Below are 18,581 nucleotides of genomic sequence, written 5' to 3'. Positions count from 1 at the left end.
TTGGGACTCCCCCTCATGGTTTGAGTCCCCCTTGGACCTTGCTGGTCCCCAGAAGCTCCACTTGTCCTCTGACCGTGACATTTGCCTTTGCCAAGGCTTGTTGGTGGTTTTTCCGCAACACAGACTGACTGCAATCCTTCGTCCAGCTTGGGACATCAACTGCATCACCCATGAACTCTTCATCTGGTTCAGTGCTGCATTGCTAACTGTCTTAGTCTCCCCATCGACCAACTCCTGCCTCCACAGACGGGTGGGTAGTGGCTTCTGCCACCATCGGACTCTTCAACTGGGACTGGACTTGGTCCCCTTCTTTTCCAGGTCTTTCTCTTCCAGGATCCACCTTTGATTTCTTGCAGGCTTGTCTGGGTCATGCAATATCGTTCTCTGAAGTCCTGTGGGTTGGTTTGGGTAGAACCAGTAACTTACCTCTTTTCTCCTGGTCACTGGGGGGGCACGCCGGTACTTATCTTTGGGATTTCCTAGTACCTCCAGCTCGCCTCTATAGATTCCACTTCCTTGGGTGGGGACCCAACCTTCACATTCCACTTTCTTAGTATATGGTTTGGTCTCCCCCTAGGCCTTCAGTATTGCCTATTGCTTTTCACTGTTTTCTATTGCTTTTTATGCCTATTGCTGATTGATACTGTACATATACAGTGTGTTTACTTACCTCCTTTTGGAGAGTTGCCTATCTAGTATTTTGGTACTTGTGTCACTAAAATAAAATACCTTTTTTTTTGTAACACTGTGTGGTTCTTTCATGTGTGTGTGTGATGTGGGACTACAGAGGTATTGCATGAGCTTTGCATGTCTCCTAGATAAGCCTAGGCTACTCATTCACAGCTACCTCTAGAGAGCCCGGCTTCTAGACACTGCCTACACTTCACTACTATGGGTACACCTGGACCTGGAATGAGGTGATAACACTATAGGTACTCACCACACACTAGGCTAGCTTCCTACATTGAACACTTAAAAATGACGTTATACGTTGCTGTAAATGTTCCTGTAATACTAGCTATCTTATATAATTTCACTCTCCGGATGCTGCCAATATACATTTCCTGTTTATTGAACAGAGATTTGTTATATTACATTAAAGCATTTTCAAAAAATGTCACACTGCAAGTGTGACATCTTCGGTGCAGATATGTCATCATTTAACAGCATTTAAATCTATAACTAGGGGTCATATTTAATTTTGAATTAAATGAAATAGCGCAAAGACTGCACCGTAAAATATTTTTTGCGTTGATCCGCAGAGATGAATCTAATTTAACTGTGATACACTAATGGATTGGCAGCAGATCTAACCATGGGCCAATGAAAGACATTGCTATAGAGCCTGGGTATTAATTATAGTGCCATGCTTCGTTATACAGTGTTGTCTACAATAGCCCCAAGAAACCACGTTGCTAAATTCAAGTGATGGAACTCAGACTCAAAGACGAAGGGGGAGTCACCGCTAGTCAGATGGTGAATTCAAGAACAATCCTGGAACCGAACCATTAAGCTAGTAGCATTGATATGTGGATTAATGTAAAACAACCAGCTGGTCAAAAGCTCAAATCGTAGGGTGTGGCAGTCAAACCATTTTACCCTTTCATCATTGACTAAATGAGTTCCAGTAATCAGGCTCGTAGTAGCACATATCCATTACAGTGCTGCACGTTGCATGAATTGGGCATCAAGTGCTGCATGAAAATAAGGACCAGATTTAGGAAAAGACTGGTCACAAAAAGAGGTTGCAAAATGCGCACCCACTTTTGCGACCACTCTTTAATTTTGGATCGCTATCTAAGTACTAAAATAGGTTGCATCGCAAAAGGTCCTATTACAGTGGGCTGCAGAACAACCAACTTATGAATATTGATTAGGCATATCACTATTTGCGACCCCCTTTTCTTGGCTGTAAACACAGTAATGTAGGCCTGCAAAGAAGAGCAGATCACCATCACTGTATTTGCATTCCTAAATGGAAGCAATTTTTGTTAAAGCAGCTGTGTTCTCTAAAAGAATCAGTGCTGCTTTTTTTTAAATTCAAAATTACAGGGCAATCTCGGAGGGAACATGTAGTTGACACTTGGAGCCACTGCTTGAAGGTGGACAGGCTGATAGTGAGATGGACCAATAGGCATCTACTATATTTTTTATTAATGTTCGGGGCTGTTATGTGTAGTAAACAGAGAAAGGTAAACTAGCATCTTAGAAGCTCTCTGTCACTTGCTGTTGCAGGAAAAATTGGTGCAAGCAGACAACATGCCGCTGAACATGGAGGGGGCACTGACAGCCCGGGACCGAGTTGGGGTTCAGGACTTTGTCCTCTTGGATTCCTTCACCAGTGATGAATCTTTTCTGGACAACCTACGTAAACGTTTTAAGGAGAACCTCATCTATGTAAGTCTACCCTCTTCCTTAATGGCTGTGAGTAATACTGACCTTTTCCATAAAACCAAACCTTGTTGACTGCGGACCTGCTGCAATTTTCTCAGTGCATCTGAAGACAAAGGAACAGCTTGTTAATAAATGACTTCGAGATAAAGGAGGGATCAGTACTAAAGATCCGATTAAAAGCTAGGAGTACGTGCAGAAGTTCTGGGTAGCCAGAATTATAACAAGTTAAACCCCACAGAATAAGGAATAATTGTGTAAGCCAAGTGGTAAATGTGTTTATGGGGGTGGTGGAGGCAGGGGAAGAGGGGGAGGATGGGAAGGGTGGAGGAAGAGAGGGGAGAAGATTGGATGGTAAGGATTTTATCCTCCCCGTTCCTTAGAAGGAGGTTAGGTATAAGCCATGGAACAGGTCCAGGCTGTTATTCAGCTGTTCTCCAAACCAATTGGAACAGCCAGATTTTATTGCCAGTAAATTCAGGTCAGTTGTATTCTGCACCTAACAACTCGGTGTGGGAATAATGGCCCAGTCCTGATTGAGTGTAGCTAAATTCCACACATATATTCAGCTTTTTTTATCTCATAATTGGGGCCTTAGCCTGTATTAAGGTTAGACAGCTCATTAAACGAGATCGACTATTGCTCATATTCTAATGGACCTTGAAGTAAACTGATGAATGCTCACAAACATTTGATGCATGGTTGAGGCACATTATTTTTTAATTGGCCAAATGTGATGTAATACAACTGAAGTCCGCCCTGGCTTTTTGAGCAATCACAACTTTCAATATGGGACATACCGCTCATAGTGGAAAAAAAAGTATAATTCCTACAATGCAAAGTGCTGCATGATACAAAGGAAGATCTGTCTAAGTGTGTCACAAATGATATGGATAGGCATTTGATTATTGGTTGCAATCATTAATCTTAGGCTGGTGATCAGCTATTTAAACCAAATATCAGAGAGGACGTTTTTGGATACCCAGGTCAAATGGGTTTAAGGTGTAAGCCCAGCCTGCAGTGGACTTGTGTTAGACCTGTCAGCTTTAGCGTGGGTTTCCCCTAATTTTTTGCCTTCTTCCTCCACTTTTGCTGACCTCGTCTTTGCTGGTATTAGAACTCTGCACACATTACCACTACTAACAAGTCCTAAAGTGCTTGTGCTCTCTCCTCTAAACATGGTAATATTGACCTATACCCAATTGGCATATTTAGTTTACTTACATAACACCAGTAACCTGGCACTAGTTGCGACTGGGGCCTGTAAATTAAATGCAACACAAATTGCTACCAATGGAACAGTCCAACCCAAACTTAGTTCAACAAGGAAGCGGCAAGTCACATGCCTCTTCAATGCTGCTACCGCTTTCTGGCACACTGATCGAATAAAAAAAAACATGCACTCCAGCCAGGGAGGAGATATGAAGAAAGCTATTTGCTAGACATGCATCCGCACAACGTAAAGCTGTCTCACATAGCATGTAGCCTGTTAAAGGAAAGCGTCAGACGAGCTTAGTTAGCGATGTGGCGTAACATCCAGAGCTGCCGACTTCGGGGCTGGGGAACTGAGTTCGAGTCTTAGCGTCATCTCTAGAGTAATTAATAAAATGAAAGTGGCAACAAATAAAATTAAACAATGGGTTTACTTTAATGCTTTGCATTCATGTGAAACCTGAGGCACGTGTGCGGCACCACTAAAATAAAAGCTGTGTGGGCTCAAAAAACATATAATAAAGGTTTGTATACACATGCTGCAACTGTAAATGGCGAGCTGAGGCAGGAAACAATTAAAATGAAACCTCAAGCGCGTGTGCCGCGCTTCTAAAAAAAAAGCTGTGGGGCTCAAAAAATATATTATTGAAATGTGTATACACATGCTGCAACTGTAAATAGCAGGCCGAGACAGGAAACAAAAAAAACACATTTAGAATGCAATGGTCTTGTGTTTGCTCGAGTTAGAGCTCTGAGCATTGTAAATTACTGACTGGACATTTCTTGCCACACAGACTGAAAATAACAAGAGAAAGAGAGCAAGGGCGAGCTGGCCCAAGAAAAGCCCCCCTCTGATGTTGGTTTATGTTTACAGAGGGAGCTGGTGGGGAGGAGGGACTGAACACACACCCACAGTATAGGACAAACTAGGCAAATACTGAAAAAAAGTCCCTTACAGAAGAAATAAACAGGACATAGCGTAATTCTGCAGTACTTTGTGCTGCTCCCAAAGAGAAAAAGGCAGAACAAAGAGACAGAAGTGGCCCGTAGCAAGCAAGGATTTTTAAGGACATTGGAACCAACAAATGAAATCGCTTGAATTTGCTTGAACCCATATTGTAAGCATACTTAAAAGCATACAACACGTTGAATGCTACGCTCCACCTAAAAAGTGGTAAAGAACAAAACACGTAGACCATGTGTTTGGTTCCGTAGAGGTAAATGGGTGAGGATATGAGTGAAAATATATGTGGATGGGGTCGGCAGAAGTAACTGTGTAAGATTATTTGTGAATGGCAGTAGGGAGTTATTTTACAGCAGGGCCAGTGATAGTAATCAGACATTGTGATAACTTATTTTTTTTATTGGCTTGTCTTGTCCTTGGGCACTAAGATGGACATCTGGTTCGGCTTTTCCAATAAATTCTCTAGCTAATTCACTTTCATACATTTCCGATCTCACAAGCACATATATCTCTAAGATAAAACTCGGTTAAGAATATATTATAATATAACGTAGCCTACTCAAAGCAAACTTTTCAAGTCTCTTTTTTGGGGCGGAACAGCGTTAAAAGCTAAACTGGACTAATTAAACCGTTTATAATTCAACTTTCTACACAGTAGAATTCAGATAAGTGAGGTAGACAGTCAACTTCTTTAAAATATAGTAGAAACAGCTTGCAAAACAATCGCACAATAGAGTACAAATAGTTATACTTTGTTATTTTTTCTGCTTGTAGAGAAAGAATCCTGAACTCTGAGAATTGCCCTTTATCTGGGGTGGGGTGGATTGCACTGAGGTGAGGTGGATTGGAGTGTGGTGAAATGAATTGAGTGGGTTGGGTTGGATTGAGATGGATTGGATTGGATTGGGGTGGATTGGATTGGGGTGGGGTGAACTGGATTGAAGTAGACTGGATCGGAGTGTGGTGGGGTAAGGTGGGGTGTATTGGAGTAGAATTGTTTTTTTTTTTGGAGTGGGTTGCATTGAAATGGAGTGGACTGGGTATGAGTATGGTGTATTGTGGTAAATTGGACTGGAGTGGGGTGAATTGGATTGGAGTGGGGAGACTGGAGTTTGGTTGACTGGATCGACAGGAGTGGACTGAATTAGGGTGGGTTTGAATGGTGTGTGATGGATTGGATTGGTGTGGGATGGATTGATGTGGGTTGGATTAAGGTGGGTTGGAGTTAGGTGGATTGGAGTGGATTGGACAGGAGTGGGGTGGGTTAAGGTGAATTGAATTGGAGTGGGATGGACTGGAGTGTAGTGGATTGGATTAGAGTGGGGTGGGCTGAATTGTGGTGGTGTGGATTGGATAGGGGTGGATTAGGGAAGAGTGTGGTGCATTGGAGTAGAGTGAAGTGGTGTGCAGTGGGCTCGATTGGTGTAGAGTGAGGTGGATTGGAGTAGAGTGGGTAGGATTGCATTAGAGTGGGGTGGAGTAGAGTGGTGAGAGGGAATGTAGTGGTGTAGAGTTGGGTGGGGTGGAGTGGATTAGAGTGGATTGAAATTGTTTGGGTGCACTGAATGGGGTGGATTGGAGTGGGGTGGATTTGATTGGGGTGGGGTGAGTTGAATTAGATTAGGGTGTGGTAGGATGAATTGGAGTGAGGTGCAATTAATTGAGGTAGGGTGGGTGGATTAGATTGGAGTTGGGTGAGATGGATTGAGTCTGGTGAATTGGATTGGAGTGGGGTGGACTGGAGTGGGGTGGAGAAGAATGGAGTGAGGTGGATTGGATTGAGTGGGGTGGATTGGATTGAGGTGGATTGGGGTGGGGTGGAGTGGATTAGATTGGGTGGGTGGGTGCATTGGATTGGAGTGGGGTAGGGTGGAGTGGATTGGACTGGAGTGGGATGAATCGGACTGGAGTGGGGTGGATTACATTGGTGTGATGTGCAGTGGATTTGATTGGTGTGGAGTGGATTGGATTGGAGTGGGGTGGGGTGGATTAAGGTGGTGTGGGGTCAACTGGATTGGAGTGGGGTGGATTAAGGTGAACTGGATTGGACTGGGGTGGATTAATGTGGATTACATTGGAGTGGGATGGGCTGTGTGGATTGTAGTGGGTGGACTCGATTAGATTGGATTGGGATGGGATGGGTTGAACTGGAGTGGGGTGGGTTGGATTGGAATGGGTTGGATTGGAATGGGGTCGGTTGGATTGGGATGTGGTGGTTTGGAGTGGGATGGGTTGGATTGGAGTAGGATGGGTTGGACTGGAGAAGGGTGGGTTGGACTGGAGTAGGTGGACTGGAGTGGGTGGATTGGGGTGAATTGGAGTGGGGTAGATTGGATTGAATCGGAGTGGGGTAGATTGGATTGGTCGGGAGTGGGGTGAATTGGGTTGGTTTGGGGTGGACTGTGGGGGGTTGGGGTGGGGTGAATTGGTTTGGAGTGGGTTGAATTGGGATGGAGTGGGTGAATTGGAAAAGGGTGAGGTGGAGTGGAATGGATCTGGGCAGTCTGGGGTGGGGCAGACTGGAGAGGGGCAGATTGTTTTGGATTACAGTGTGGCAGACTTTTTGTATTGGAGTGGAGCAATTTATTTTGCTTGGAGTGGGACAGATGTTTTTGGATTGGAGTGGGACATATTGTTTTGGATTGGAGTGTGGAAGTTTGTTTTGGATTGGAGTGGAGCAGATTGTATTGGGCAGATTGTTTTGGAATGGAGTGTGAAAGATTGTTTTGGATTGGAGTGGTGCAGATTGGGTTGGGGCATATTGTTTTGGATTGGAGTGGGGCTGACTGGAGTGGATAAGGTTATTATGGACTGAAGTGGGGAAGATTGTTTTGGATTGCAGTGAAGCGGATTGGAATGGGGCTCATTGTTTTGGATTGGAGTGTGACCGATTGTTTTGGATTGGAGTGGTGCAGATTGGTTTGAGGCAGATTGTTTTAGATTGGAGTGTGGCAGACTGGAGCAGGACATGTAATAATGGACTGGAGTGGGACAGATTGTTTTGGATTGGAATGGGGCAGATTGTTTTGGATTGAAGTAGGGTAGATTGTTTTGGATTTGAGTGGGCAGATTGTTTTTTGATTGGAGGGGGCGATTGTTTTGGATTGGAGTGGGGCTGATTGTTTTGGATTGGAGTGGGGCACATTGCTTTGGATTGGAATGGCCAGATTGTTTTGGTTTGAAGTGGGGCATATTGGAGTGGGGCACATTGTTTTGGATTTGAATGGGGCAGATTGTTTTGGTGGGTACTGGGACAGATTGGAGTGGGGCACATTATTTTGGATTGCAGTGGGGCAGTTTTTTTGGATTGTAGTGTGGCAGGTGTTTTGGATTGTAGTGGGGCAGAATGGAGTGGGGTATATTATTTTGGATTGAAGTGGGGCAAATTGTTCTGGATTGAAGTGGGACAGACTGTTTCGGAATTGAGTAGGGCATATTGTTTTGGATTGGAGTGTGCCAGATTGTAGTGGGGCAGATTGTTTTGTATTGGAGTGAGGCAGATTGTTTTAGATTTGAGTGTGGCAGATAGGAGTGGGGCAGATTGTTTTAGATTAGAGTGGGGCAGATTGTTTTTGGATTAGAGTGGGGCAGATTGGATTGGGGAAGATTGTTTTGGATTCGAGTGGGGCAGATTGTTTTGTATTGGAGTGAGGCAGATTGTTTTGGATTGTAATGGGGCAGATTGGTTTGGATTCGAGTGGGGTGGGTTGGAGTGAGGCGGAGTGTGGTGGATCGGGGTGGACTGGACTGGAGTGTAGTAGATTAGATTGGAGTAGGGCAGATTGGATTGGAGTGGGAGGATTGGAGTGGGGCAGATTGTTTCAGATTGGACTGGGGCAGACTGATTTGGATTAGAGTGTGGCAGATATGAATGGGTCAGATTGTTTTAGATTAGAGTGGGACAGATTGTTTTGGATTAGAGTGGGGCAGATTGGATTGGGGCAGTTTGTTTTGGATTGGGGAGACAGATTGTTTTGGATTAGAGTGGGGCAGATTGGATTGGGGCAGATTGTTTTGGTTTGTACTGGGACAGACTGGAGTGGGGCAGATTGTTTTGGATTGTAGTGCAGCAGATTTTTTGGGATTTTAGTGGGGCAGAATGGGGCGGGCATATTGTTTTGGATTGAAGTGGGGCATACTGTTTTGGAATGGAGTTAGGCAGATTGTTTTGGATTGGAGTAGGACAGATTGGAGTGGGGCAGATATTTTGGATTTAAGTGGGGCAAACTGGAGTGGGGCATATTGTTTTTCTAACTACAACAGTGTCTCCCTAGTGATACACATGCGCTAGCGCAGGCTGTCACAGGCTGAACCCTAAAAACAGTGAAGTGGAGGCTGCTGTGATGGCTGTTAGGTATCTGAATAGGACACTGTGGGCTGTGAATTGTACAGGTCCTGTTTGGTCCACCAGGATTAAACTATATCGCATTGCAGTGTACTCATATTTATGAAGTTCTGAGGATTGGTGGAGCCGGCTGCTATTATATAGGATGTGTCTCGTTCAGCAGTGTGACGCTATGCACTCGACAACACGCTCAACTCTTCTCTCCCTCGGCCTGTAGCCTACTCTATGGGAAGGGAAGTCATTTGCATCAGACCAAATCTAAAGTGACTGAAAGATAAACAAGCATTTGCAATGCAACGGGTCTCGCGTTTGCTCATGTTAGAGCTGATCGCGTTGTAAACTCCTAACCCGACCTTTCATCTATCGGCAAAAGTGCGTTTATGTACGTAACACGAAAAAGTGAAATTAACTGTGTAAAGCGCTCGACTTCTGCCAAGCAAAATCGCGCTAGGAAAATAGAGAAAAAGTAGTCCACGATCCGACAGAAAACAGAGAGCCTCGCATGTTTTCTGTACTTGGTCGCTGTGCTCGAGGAGGGCTAGCCACCGTAAAAGGTATGACGTATGCATGCCTTCCACTAATGGAAGCAAGCAGATTTTACTAGGCAAGCCCACGAACCAATGAAAGACACTGACGTGACGTCGACAGGGCTCCGAGCCCTTTTCTAAGAACTAAAGCGTCTCGATGGGATATGCATGCGCGACCGCATGCAACGCAGGCTCGACCCTAAAAATCAAGGTCATTTGTGACCCCAGATATGTAGTGATTAGCATACCTTAGCCTTGCGCTCTAGAATGACAAAGTACTTGTCATACCTTTTACTTGTTCAGTTGGCAGCGTTTAAACTGTACTTGTCTTTAGATCTGTGGAGAACTTCAGGTGTGCATAGGCTCTCAATATGAACCTCGCCCATCAAGAGTTCAACCATTTAAAATTTCCAGTATTTTTATTTTTTTCATACACATAACCCACACATGGGTTCGGAACTCAGACGTTTCAGCATCAAGAGTCACTTTGCTGCATTGTCAGGTTTGAGGACAGGTCAGTGCTTGACTTCCACTCCCACCCAGACACATACTCCATGCGGCGTCTTGCACACCTGTGCCTTTCAGAGGGGTGTTACCTATAAACCATACGTTTAAATCCAGGTCTCACGGATATTTATTTTGTCCCATTCTCCTTCACTCTATGGCTCAGCGAACTTCCTCCGCTCCTTCTTTCAAGCCAGACCTGTGTTAAAAATAGATGCTCCTTCATGGACTGCAGTGATTTGGGAGTCACTATTCTGAGAGGAGTTTTTTTTACATCAAATCTTTCAGCACATTTTTTTCTACTCGAAAAAATGTTATAAGTGGTCCCATTGTGATTGTCTGCTAAGAAGATGCTTATGTAGTGCTGCAGGCACCAGCTACATCTTAAATCAGGCAATATCTTCATAAATATAAACACAATCGTGTGTTGTGCAATAAACAAGGTCTTCCAAAAGTGGTGAAAAGAGGCCTCACCAGCACACACGATTTTCCTTGCTTTTCTTGTAGAGTAACTCAGCGGATTGAAGAATCAGCTGCAGAGCACTGCATGAATCCATCAGGCCACAATTCCAATTGCTTCAGGACTAACTCAGACGTTCTTTCTCCCAAGAGGGCTAAAATGAGCGCCACTGAGCCGGATAACGAGAAGCTGTGGTGGTGGGACCAGCTTCGAGGATTCTTCGTGAGCTGGGGCTGTGAGGTTTTAATCACAATCTTCATGCTCTCTGCTTTCTTTCCAGCTACGAAATTAACTCTCATGTGTGACGCAGGTGAGGGCGATGCAATACCTTATTGTGCCGGGAACTGTCTTTTCCAAACATGATCCAAAGTGGAAAGTCATGTCTCCCTGGACTCTCCCCACTTGCCCCTCGAACACTCATCCTTCACTCCTTTTTGTCAAACCTTATTTGAGACCCTTTGACTATTCCCTTTAGGTTTTTATTATTCCCAATCCCTCACTGTTCTCTGTCCACTTCCCCCCCGAGCCCTCCTCACATTTCCCTCTCCGTATTCCTGTCCGCTCTCCCTTCAAGTCCCTGGCGACTGAGTGTGACTAGAGACACGTTTACAGCTCCATTAGTTGTCAGCACGTTTGTGAAAGTGGAGTAGCGTAGTACCTCTGGGAAACGCACGAGGCACAAAAATGTGATAACTGCCATCTCACAAGGATGATGCAGCGTAGGGCTTCTTTACTCAAAGGGGAACACCCCCTCCTTCGTTTGGAATCAACCAATGCTGAGGTGCTAATAAGAAACAATGACAGGGGCCTGCACGCCATTTAAATCAGCACTGGTCTGTCCCAGAAAGTAGCGGTACCAGAGCATCCGAGAAACTGAACTTAGACCGAGGCATGGACATGAAAATTATATAACAGTGTTATCGTTAGCTCAGGAAATACTCTCAAGTATACAGTTTATTTGCATAAAGAGACATTCTGTTATATTTAAAAGTGAATGCAAATGAGCTCTGTCTTTTAGGGAAAGATGGTTATTTCGCTCAGTAATGCTCCAATTTGTATAGCAACCTTGAGGCGATTCTGCAATGACTCAAACCCAACTAAGATGGCATTTATATTGTGTAGGAAAATAGGGCCAGATGTAGAATAAGATAGAACTGCTAAAATCACAGTTTGCACCATGCAAAAAGCCTTTTGCGATGCATATTCACAATTTGCGAGTCGGTACTGACTCGCAAATTGTGAATGCGACTCGCAAATAGAAAGGGGTGTTCCCTTCCTATTTGCGACTCGCATCGCTATGCTAAATAGCTTTGTGACCGCGAATGCGGTCGCAAAGCAATTCGCAGTTATCACCAGTGTCACACTGGTGGTAACCCATTCGCAAAAGGGAAGGGGTCCCCATGGGACCCCTTCCCCTTTGTGAATGTTGCCAATAAGGGTTTTTCAGAGCAGGCAGTGGTCCAATGGACCAGTGCCTACTCTGAAAAACCGAAACCAAAAGGTTTTGTTATTTTGTTTATTTTGCAACTCGTTTTCCTTTAAGGAAAACGGGCTGCAAAATAAAAAAAAAACTGCTATTTAAAAAGCAGTCACAGACATGGAGGTCTGCTGACTTCAGCAGGCCACCATCCCTGTGAGTGCAGGGACTCGCTATGGGGTCGCAAAATGCGACCCACCTCATTAATATTAATGAGGTGGTTCTTTGCGACCCCATAGCGACTCGCAGTCGGTGTCTGAGACACCGTACTGCATCCGATTTTGCGAATCGGAAATTGCGAGTCGCACCGAATCGCAATTTCCGATTCGCAAAATCGGAAATTACTACATCTGGCCCATAGCTCCTTGTTGCAGTTACACCCCCCCCCACACTTTGTGCCTGATATGGATGCTGACTTGACTGAGAGTGTGCTGTGACCCTGCTAACCAGGCCCCAGCACCAGTGTTCTTTCCCTAAAAATGTACCATTGTTTCTACAATTGGCACACCCCTGGCACACAGATAAGTCCCTTGTAAAAGGTACCAGTGATACCAAGGTCCCTGTGACCAGGGAAGGTCCCTAAGGGCTGCAGCATGTGTTGTGCCACCCTAAGGGACCAATTGCCTAACACATGCACACTGCCATTGCAGATTGTGTGTGTTGGTGGGGAGAAAAAGGCAAAGTCGACATGGCATCCCCCTCAGGATGCTATGCATACAAAATACTATCGGTGGCATAGGTAAGTCACCCCTCTAGCAGGCCTTAAAGCCCTAAGGCAGGGTGCACTATACAACAGGTTAGGGCATAGCTGCATGCACAATATGCCCCTACAGTGTCTAAGTCTAGTCTTAGACATTGTAAGTACAGTGTGGCCATATTAAATATATGGTCTGGGAGTCTGTCAAAACGAGCTCCACAGTTCCATAATGGCTACACTGAACACTGGGAAGTTTGGTATCAAACTTCTCAGAACAATAAACCCACACTGATGCCAGTGCTGGATTTATTTAAAAATGCCCACAGAGGGCATCTTAGAGATGCCCCCTGTATTTTACCCAATCCTTCAGTGCAGTACTGACTGGTCTGTGCCAGCCTGCCACTGAGAGACAAGTTTCTGACGCCCTGGGGTGAGAGCCTTTGTGCTCTCTGGGACCAGAAACAAAGCCTGCACTGAGTGGAGGGCCTTCACACCTCCCCCTGCAGGAACCGTAACACCTAGCAGTGAGCCTCAAAGGCTCAGGCTTTGTGTTACAATGCCCCAGGGCACTCCAGGTAGTGGAGATGCCTGCTCCCCGGACACTTTTGGTGGCATGTCCGGGGAGATAATGAGAAAAACAAGGAGGAGTCACACCCTCATTCAGGTCCACCCCTAAGGTGACCAGAGCTGAAGGGACCCCCTCCTTGGAAAATCCTCCATCTTGTTTTGGAGGATTTAGCTCAATAGGGATAGGGATGTGCTCCCCTCCCCCAAAGGGAGGGAGTACAAGGAGGGTGTAGCCACCCTTAAGGACAGTAGCCATTGGCTACTGCCCTTTGACCCTAACACACTCCTAATTCAGTATTTAGGGGCGACCCTGAACCCAGGATTTCAGATTCCTGCCGACCTACAAAGAAGAAGGACTGCTTAGCTGAAAAGCCCCGCAGAGAAGGAGGAAGATGACAACTGCTTTGGCCCCAGTCCTACCGGCCTGTCTCCAACTTCAGAGAATCTACACCAGCAGCGCATTCTGCGGGACCAGCGACCTCTGCCATCTCAGAGGACTGCCCTGCACCTAAGAAGGATCAAGAACTCCAGTGGACAGCAGACCTGTCCAACCAAGCAAGAAGAAACCATCTTTAAAGGGACTCCCACCTCACTCCAGAAGCATGAGTCCCCACCACTCTGCGCCCAACGCTCCTGGCCCATGTCCGGAGAAACCAATGACCCACAGAGGATCCCCAGGAGACTATGACAAAGTGTCCACCCTGGGCTGACCTCTCTGCACCCCCAGAACGATGCCTGCAGAAGGAATCCCAAGGACACCCCTGGCCGCGACTGCCCAGGACGAAGAAATCCAACACCTTGAAGAAGCACTGCACCCGCAGCCCCCAGGCTCGTGAAGATCCGACCACTGGTGCTGCAGTGACCAGCAGGCGGCCCTCACCTTTGCCCAGGTGGTGGCTGGCCCGAGAAGCCCCCCTTGTGACCTGCCTGCAACGTCTGAGTGACTCCCGGGTCCCTCCATTGAAATCTATTTCAAACCTGAATCCCTGTTTGCCCTCTGCACCCAGCTGCCCCTGTGGCACTGAGGGTGTGCTTTGTGTGCCTACTTGGGACCCCCCCAGTGCTCTACTAAACCCCCCCATTTCTGCTTCCCGAGGACGCAGGTACTTACCTGCCAGCAGACTAGAACTGGGGCACCCACGTCTCTGTAGGCACCTATGTTATTTGGGATCCTCTTTGACCTCTGCACCTGACTGGCCCTGTGTTGCTGGTGCTGGGTGTTTGGGGGTGACTTGAACCCCCAACGGTGGGCTATCTATGCCCTGGAGACTGAACTTGTAAGTGCTTTACTTACTACATCAACCTAACTGTACTTACCTCCCCCAGGAACTGTTGAATTTTGCAGTGTCCACTTTTAAAATAGCTTATTGCCATTTTATGCCAAACTGTGTACATTACTGTTTTGATTCAAAGTCCTATCTATATCTATGCAAAGTACTTTACATATAATGTACTTACCTGCAATTTGAATCTCGTGGTTCTAAAATGAATTAAGAAAATAATATTTTTCTATATAAAAACCTATTGGCCTGGAGTTAAGTCATTGAGTGTGTGTTCTCATTTGTTGCTTGTGTGTGTACAACAAATGCTTAACACTACCCTCTGATAAGCCTAACTGCTCGACCACATTACCACAACTAGAGCATTAGAATTATCTATTATTGCCTCTGTCATGCCTCTTGGGGAACCCCTGGACTCTGTGCACACTATCTCTCATTTTGAGATAGTATACACATCGCCAGCTTCCTACATTGGTGGATCAGCGGTGGGGTTTAAGACTTTGCATTTACTGGACTATTCAGCCAATACCTGATCACACAACTAAATTCCAAAATTGTCATTAGAAAATTGATTTTTGAATTTTGGCTATTTTTCCAAATTTTTAAAAGTCCTGCTAGGGCCTTGTGTAAGTCCCTACGAGCATCTCTTTTTAAGTTTAAAAGTTTTGTAAAACATAGGCTGGCGAGAACGGGTGTCCTGGGGTCCCTGGGGGGCCCTGCACTGCCCATGCCACTGGCATGGGCAGTGCAGGGGCCCCCTAACAGGGCCCCAGCAGACAGTTGAAAGCGCGACGGGTGCAACTGCACCCGTCGCACGCCCGCAACACCGCCGGCTCCATTCGGAGCTGGCTTCAGTGTTGCAGGCCTCCTTCCCGCTGGGCCGGCGGGCACTAACATGGTTAGCGCCCGCCGGCCCAGCGGGAAGGTTGGAATGCCGGCAGCGGTCTTTTGACCGCGTAGCGGCCAAATGGCGGTTCCCGCCTGGCGGGCGGCAACCGCCGCCCGCCAGAGTCGGAATGACCACCATAATGATTAACTCAGAGGAGATGGTGATGGAACTCAACCTCACCCCTTACCTACATCTAGGAATGACAGAGCTAAAGTCCCTTTGTAAGTTAAGAAAAAATACAGCTGGTTCCAACCTTACCAAGGTCTAGATCCAGGAGCTCTTGGCAGAGTACAGAAGGGACCACCCTACTGAAGGGGAAGACCTCCCCTCAGATGGGGAAGAAGTTGGGGATCTGGAGGAAGAACTTCCCCACCCCACCCTAACTAGGAAGACCAGGGTTCCAAGACCCCTGTCTCCACAAATCAGACTCAGCGATTCTGGTTCTTCCACAGTGGAGTCCAGTTCCTCTGTGAACATTGAGGGCAGCCTCAATGAGGAGGACATCCTTTTAGCAAGGATGACCAAAAGATTAGCTTTGGAGAAACTGCTCCTGGCTATAGAAAGGGAGAGAAAAGAAATGGCTTTAGAACCTATAAATGGTGGCAGCAAAAAAATAACTAGGGACAGAGAGTATTCTGACACCCCTAAAATCCCTAAAGGGATTGTCCCCAAATATGAGGATGGTGATGACATCACCAAGTGGTTCATAGCCTTTGAGAGGGCCTGTGGAACCAGAAGATTAAAAAAGTCTCATTGGGGAGCTCTCCTTTGGGAACTGTTTACTGGTAAGTGTAGGGATAGGCTTCTCACACTCACTGGTGCAGATGCTGAATCCTATGACCTCATGAAGGCAACCCTGATTGAGGGCTTTGGATTCACCACTGAGGAGTATAGAATTAGGTTCAGGGGGGCTCACAAAACCTCAAGCCAAACCTGGGTTGATTTTGTAGACTACTCAGTGAAAACACTGGATGGTTGGGTAACTGGAAATGAAGTGCATGACTATGATGGGCTTTATAATTTGTTTATGAAAGAACACATTTTAAGTAACTGCTTCAATGAAAAGATGCATCAATATCTGGTAGACCTAGGTCCAATTTCTCCCCAAGAATTGGGAAAGAAGGCAGACCACTGGGTCAAGACTAGGGTAACCAAAACTTCTACTGGGGTGACCAAAAGAAGGATTACCAAGCCTCCCCAGGAGAAAGTGGGTGACACTCTTAGAAGTAAAGAAAATGAGTCCTCTGTAGGCCCCCTAAAACCTGTCCAGGTGGGTGGTTCCAAGACACATCTCAAAACAAAAGTGGGTACCAGGATAAGAACTGGGATGCCGGTAAGGCATGGTGCCACAACTGTAGACAGACAGGGACCCACACCAAGGACATTTCTTGTCCCAAAAACAAACCCCCTAGCAAAACCCCAGGGGGGACCAGTGTAGCTATTGAGGATGACTCCTCAGATGAGGAGGTCCTCATAGCCTTCAACTGTAGAAAGGGCCCAACAGGTGAGTTGGAGTTTCCTAGACACTTACACCACCTACTGGTGAATGGAATTCCAGCCACTGCCCTGAGAGATACTTGTGCCAGTCACACTGTTGTGCATGACAGGCTGGTGCTCTCAAACCAGTATATCCCAGTTGAGAGTGCCAGAGTAAGGGTTACCCCAGACAAGGTCACTAATAGGCCTGTGGCTTCAGTGCCCCTAGAAGTGGGTGGGACTTTCAGCTGGAGAAGGGTGGTAGTCAGTACAGACCTCCCCCTTTATTGTCTCCTTGGAAAGGACCACCCAGAAGTTGGTCAGAGCCCAAGAGAGGAACTGGTCCAGTGCCAGTCCTCTCTCAAGGATTCCAGGGGTGCTGCCCCTGCGGTAACTGCAAGTAGGCCCCAGAAGAAAAAGAGGAGAAACAGTACAGGAAAGGTGGACACCCTTTAGCCAAGGTTCCAGTAAACCAAGGAGTTTCTGCTCCAGTAAGAGAGAACTCCAAAGATGGCATTGGTAAGGTCTAACCTGACCCACAAGAAGTCCTGACTAGTCAGGCAACTGTTAAGCATGAGTGGGTGGCTCCTCAGCTAACATGAGAAAGAGTGGAAGAAGAGTGTTCACTATAAGAAGTAGCAACCCCCTACTCTACCACAGCAGACAGGCACCCTGAACCCAAAGAAGCCTGTAACTTAGCCCCTTCCCTTGTTGAAGAGCTAAAGGTGTGGTTCTGGGCACTGACAGCTGTTAGTGGCCTCGGCTGGTGTTAGCCTTTATGGCTGCATTGTCCTTGGCATGGTGGTCTGAACCCATGCCAAATAGCAAGTTAGGCCCTCTAACCCTGTTGGTCATGGTGGGGTTACTCCAGCTGTGGGTAACCTCTTTGGGTAAGCTAGGGGTGACCCTGGCTAAGATAGGATTAACAGAGGTGGATACCTCTAGCCCCAAGATAAAAAGATTGGGTGAAGACACTAAAAACACAGACAAGAAGCAATTCAGACTGGGTCCTATCACTGTGGAAGTAGGTCAGTTCCCCAGAGGGAATGACCTTAACAGGAGGATGTAAGGCAGAGTAAGCCCTGCAACAAACCAGCCTGTTTTCCCTACTCTTCCTCGCCTGACAGACTAGGAAGACTTTCCCAGCTTTGGCTGAGTCTCCTGTCCTGTGTAGGAAAATGCCCCTTGTTGCAGTTAGCCCCCCCAACTTTTTGCCTGATATTGATGCTGACTTGACTGAGAGTGTGCTGGGACCCTGCTAACCAGGCTCCAGCACCAGTGTTCTTTCACTAAAAATGTACCATTGTTTCCAAAATTGGCACACCCCTGGCACACAGATAAGTCCCTTGTAAAAGGTGCCAGTGGTACCAAGGGCCCTGTGACCAGGGAAGGTCCCTAAGGGCTGCAGCATGTGTTGTGCCACACTAAGTGACCCCTCACCTAACACATGCACACTGCCATTGCAGATTGTGTGTTTTGGTGGGGAGAAAAAGGCAAAGTCAACATGGCATCCCTCTCAGGATGCCATGCACACAAAATACTGCCTGTGGCATAGGTAAGTCACCCCTCTAGCAGGCCTTGAAACCCTAAGGCAGGGTGCACTATACCACAGGTTAGGGCATAGCTGCATGAGCAATATGCCCCTACAGTGTCTAAGTCTATTCTTAGACATTTTAAGTACAGTGTGGCCATAATAAATATATGGTTTGGGAGTTTGTCAAAACGAACTCCACAGTTCCATAATGGGTACACTGAACACTGGGAAGTTTGGTATCAAACCTCTCAGAATAAT

General features: G+C 46.4%; 1 protein-coding gene across 1 annotated transcript in view; it reads left to right on the top strand.

The window, feature by feature from the left end:
* Nucleotides 1-2,229: 2,229 nt before the first annotated feature.
* The window catches only part of MYO1H (myosin IH), a 570,182-nt gene continuing 553,830 nt past the window's right edge, over nt 2,230-18,581 (top strand). Inside the window, exon 1 of the mRNA XM_069212716.1 lies at nt 2,230-2,397. Within this exon, the coding sequence (XP_069068817.1) occupies nt 2,260-2,397 (138 nt within the window). The 5' untranslated portion in view covers nt 2,230-2,259. The remainder of the gene's footprint in view (nt 2,398-18,581) is intronic.

This window comes from Pleurodeles waltl, chromosome 11 (assembly GCF_031143425.1).
Source record: "Pleurodeles waltl isolate 20211129_DDA chromosome 11, aPleWal1.hap1.20221129, whole genome shotgun sequence".
In the NCBI taxonomy this organism is placed as follows: Eukaryota; Metazoa; Chordata; class Amphibia; order Caudata; family Salamandridae; genus Pleurodeles; species Pleurodeles waltl.
The sequence above is the reverse complement of the archived record's forward strand: the minus strand, read 5'-3'. Positions and strand labels throughout refer to the sequence as shown.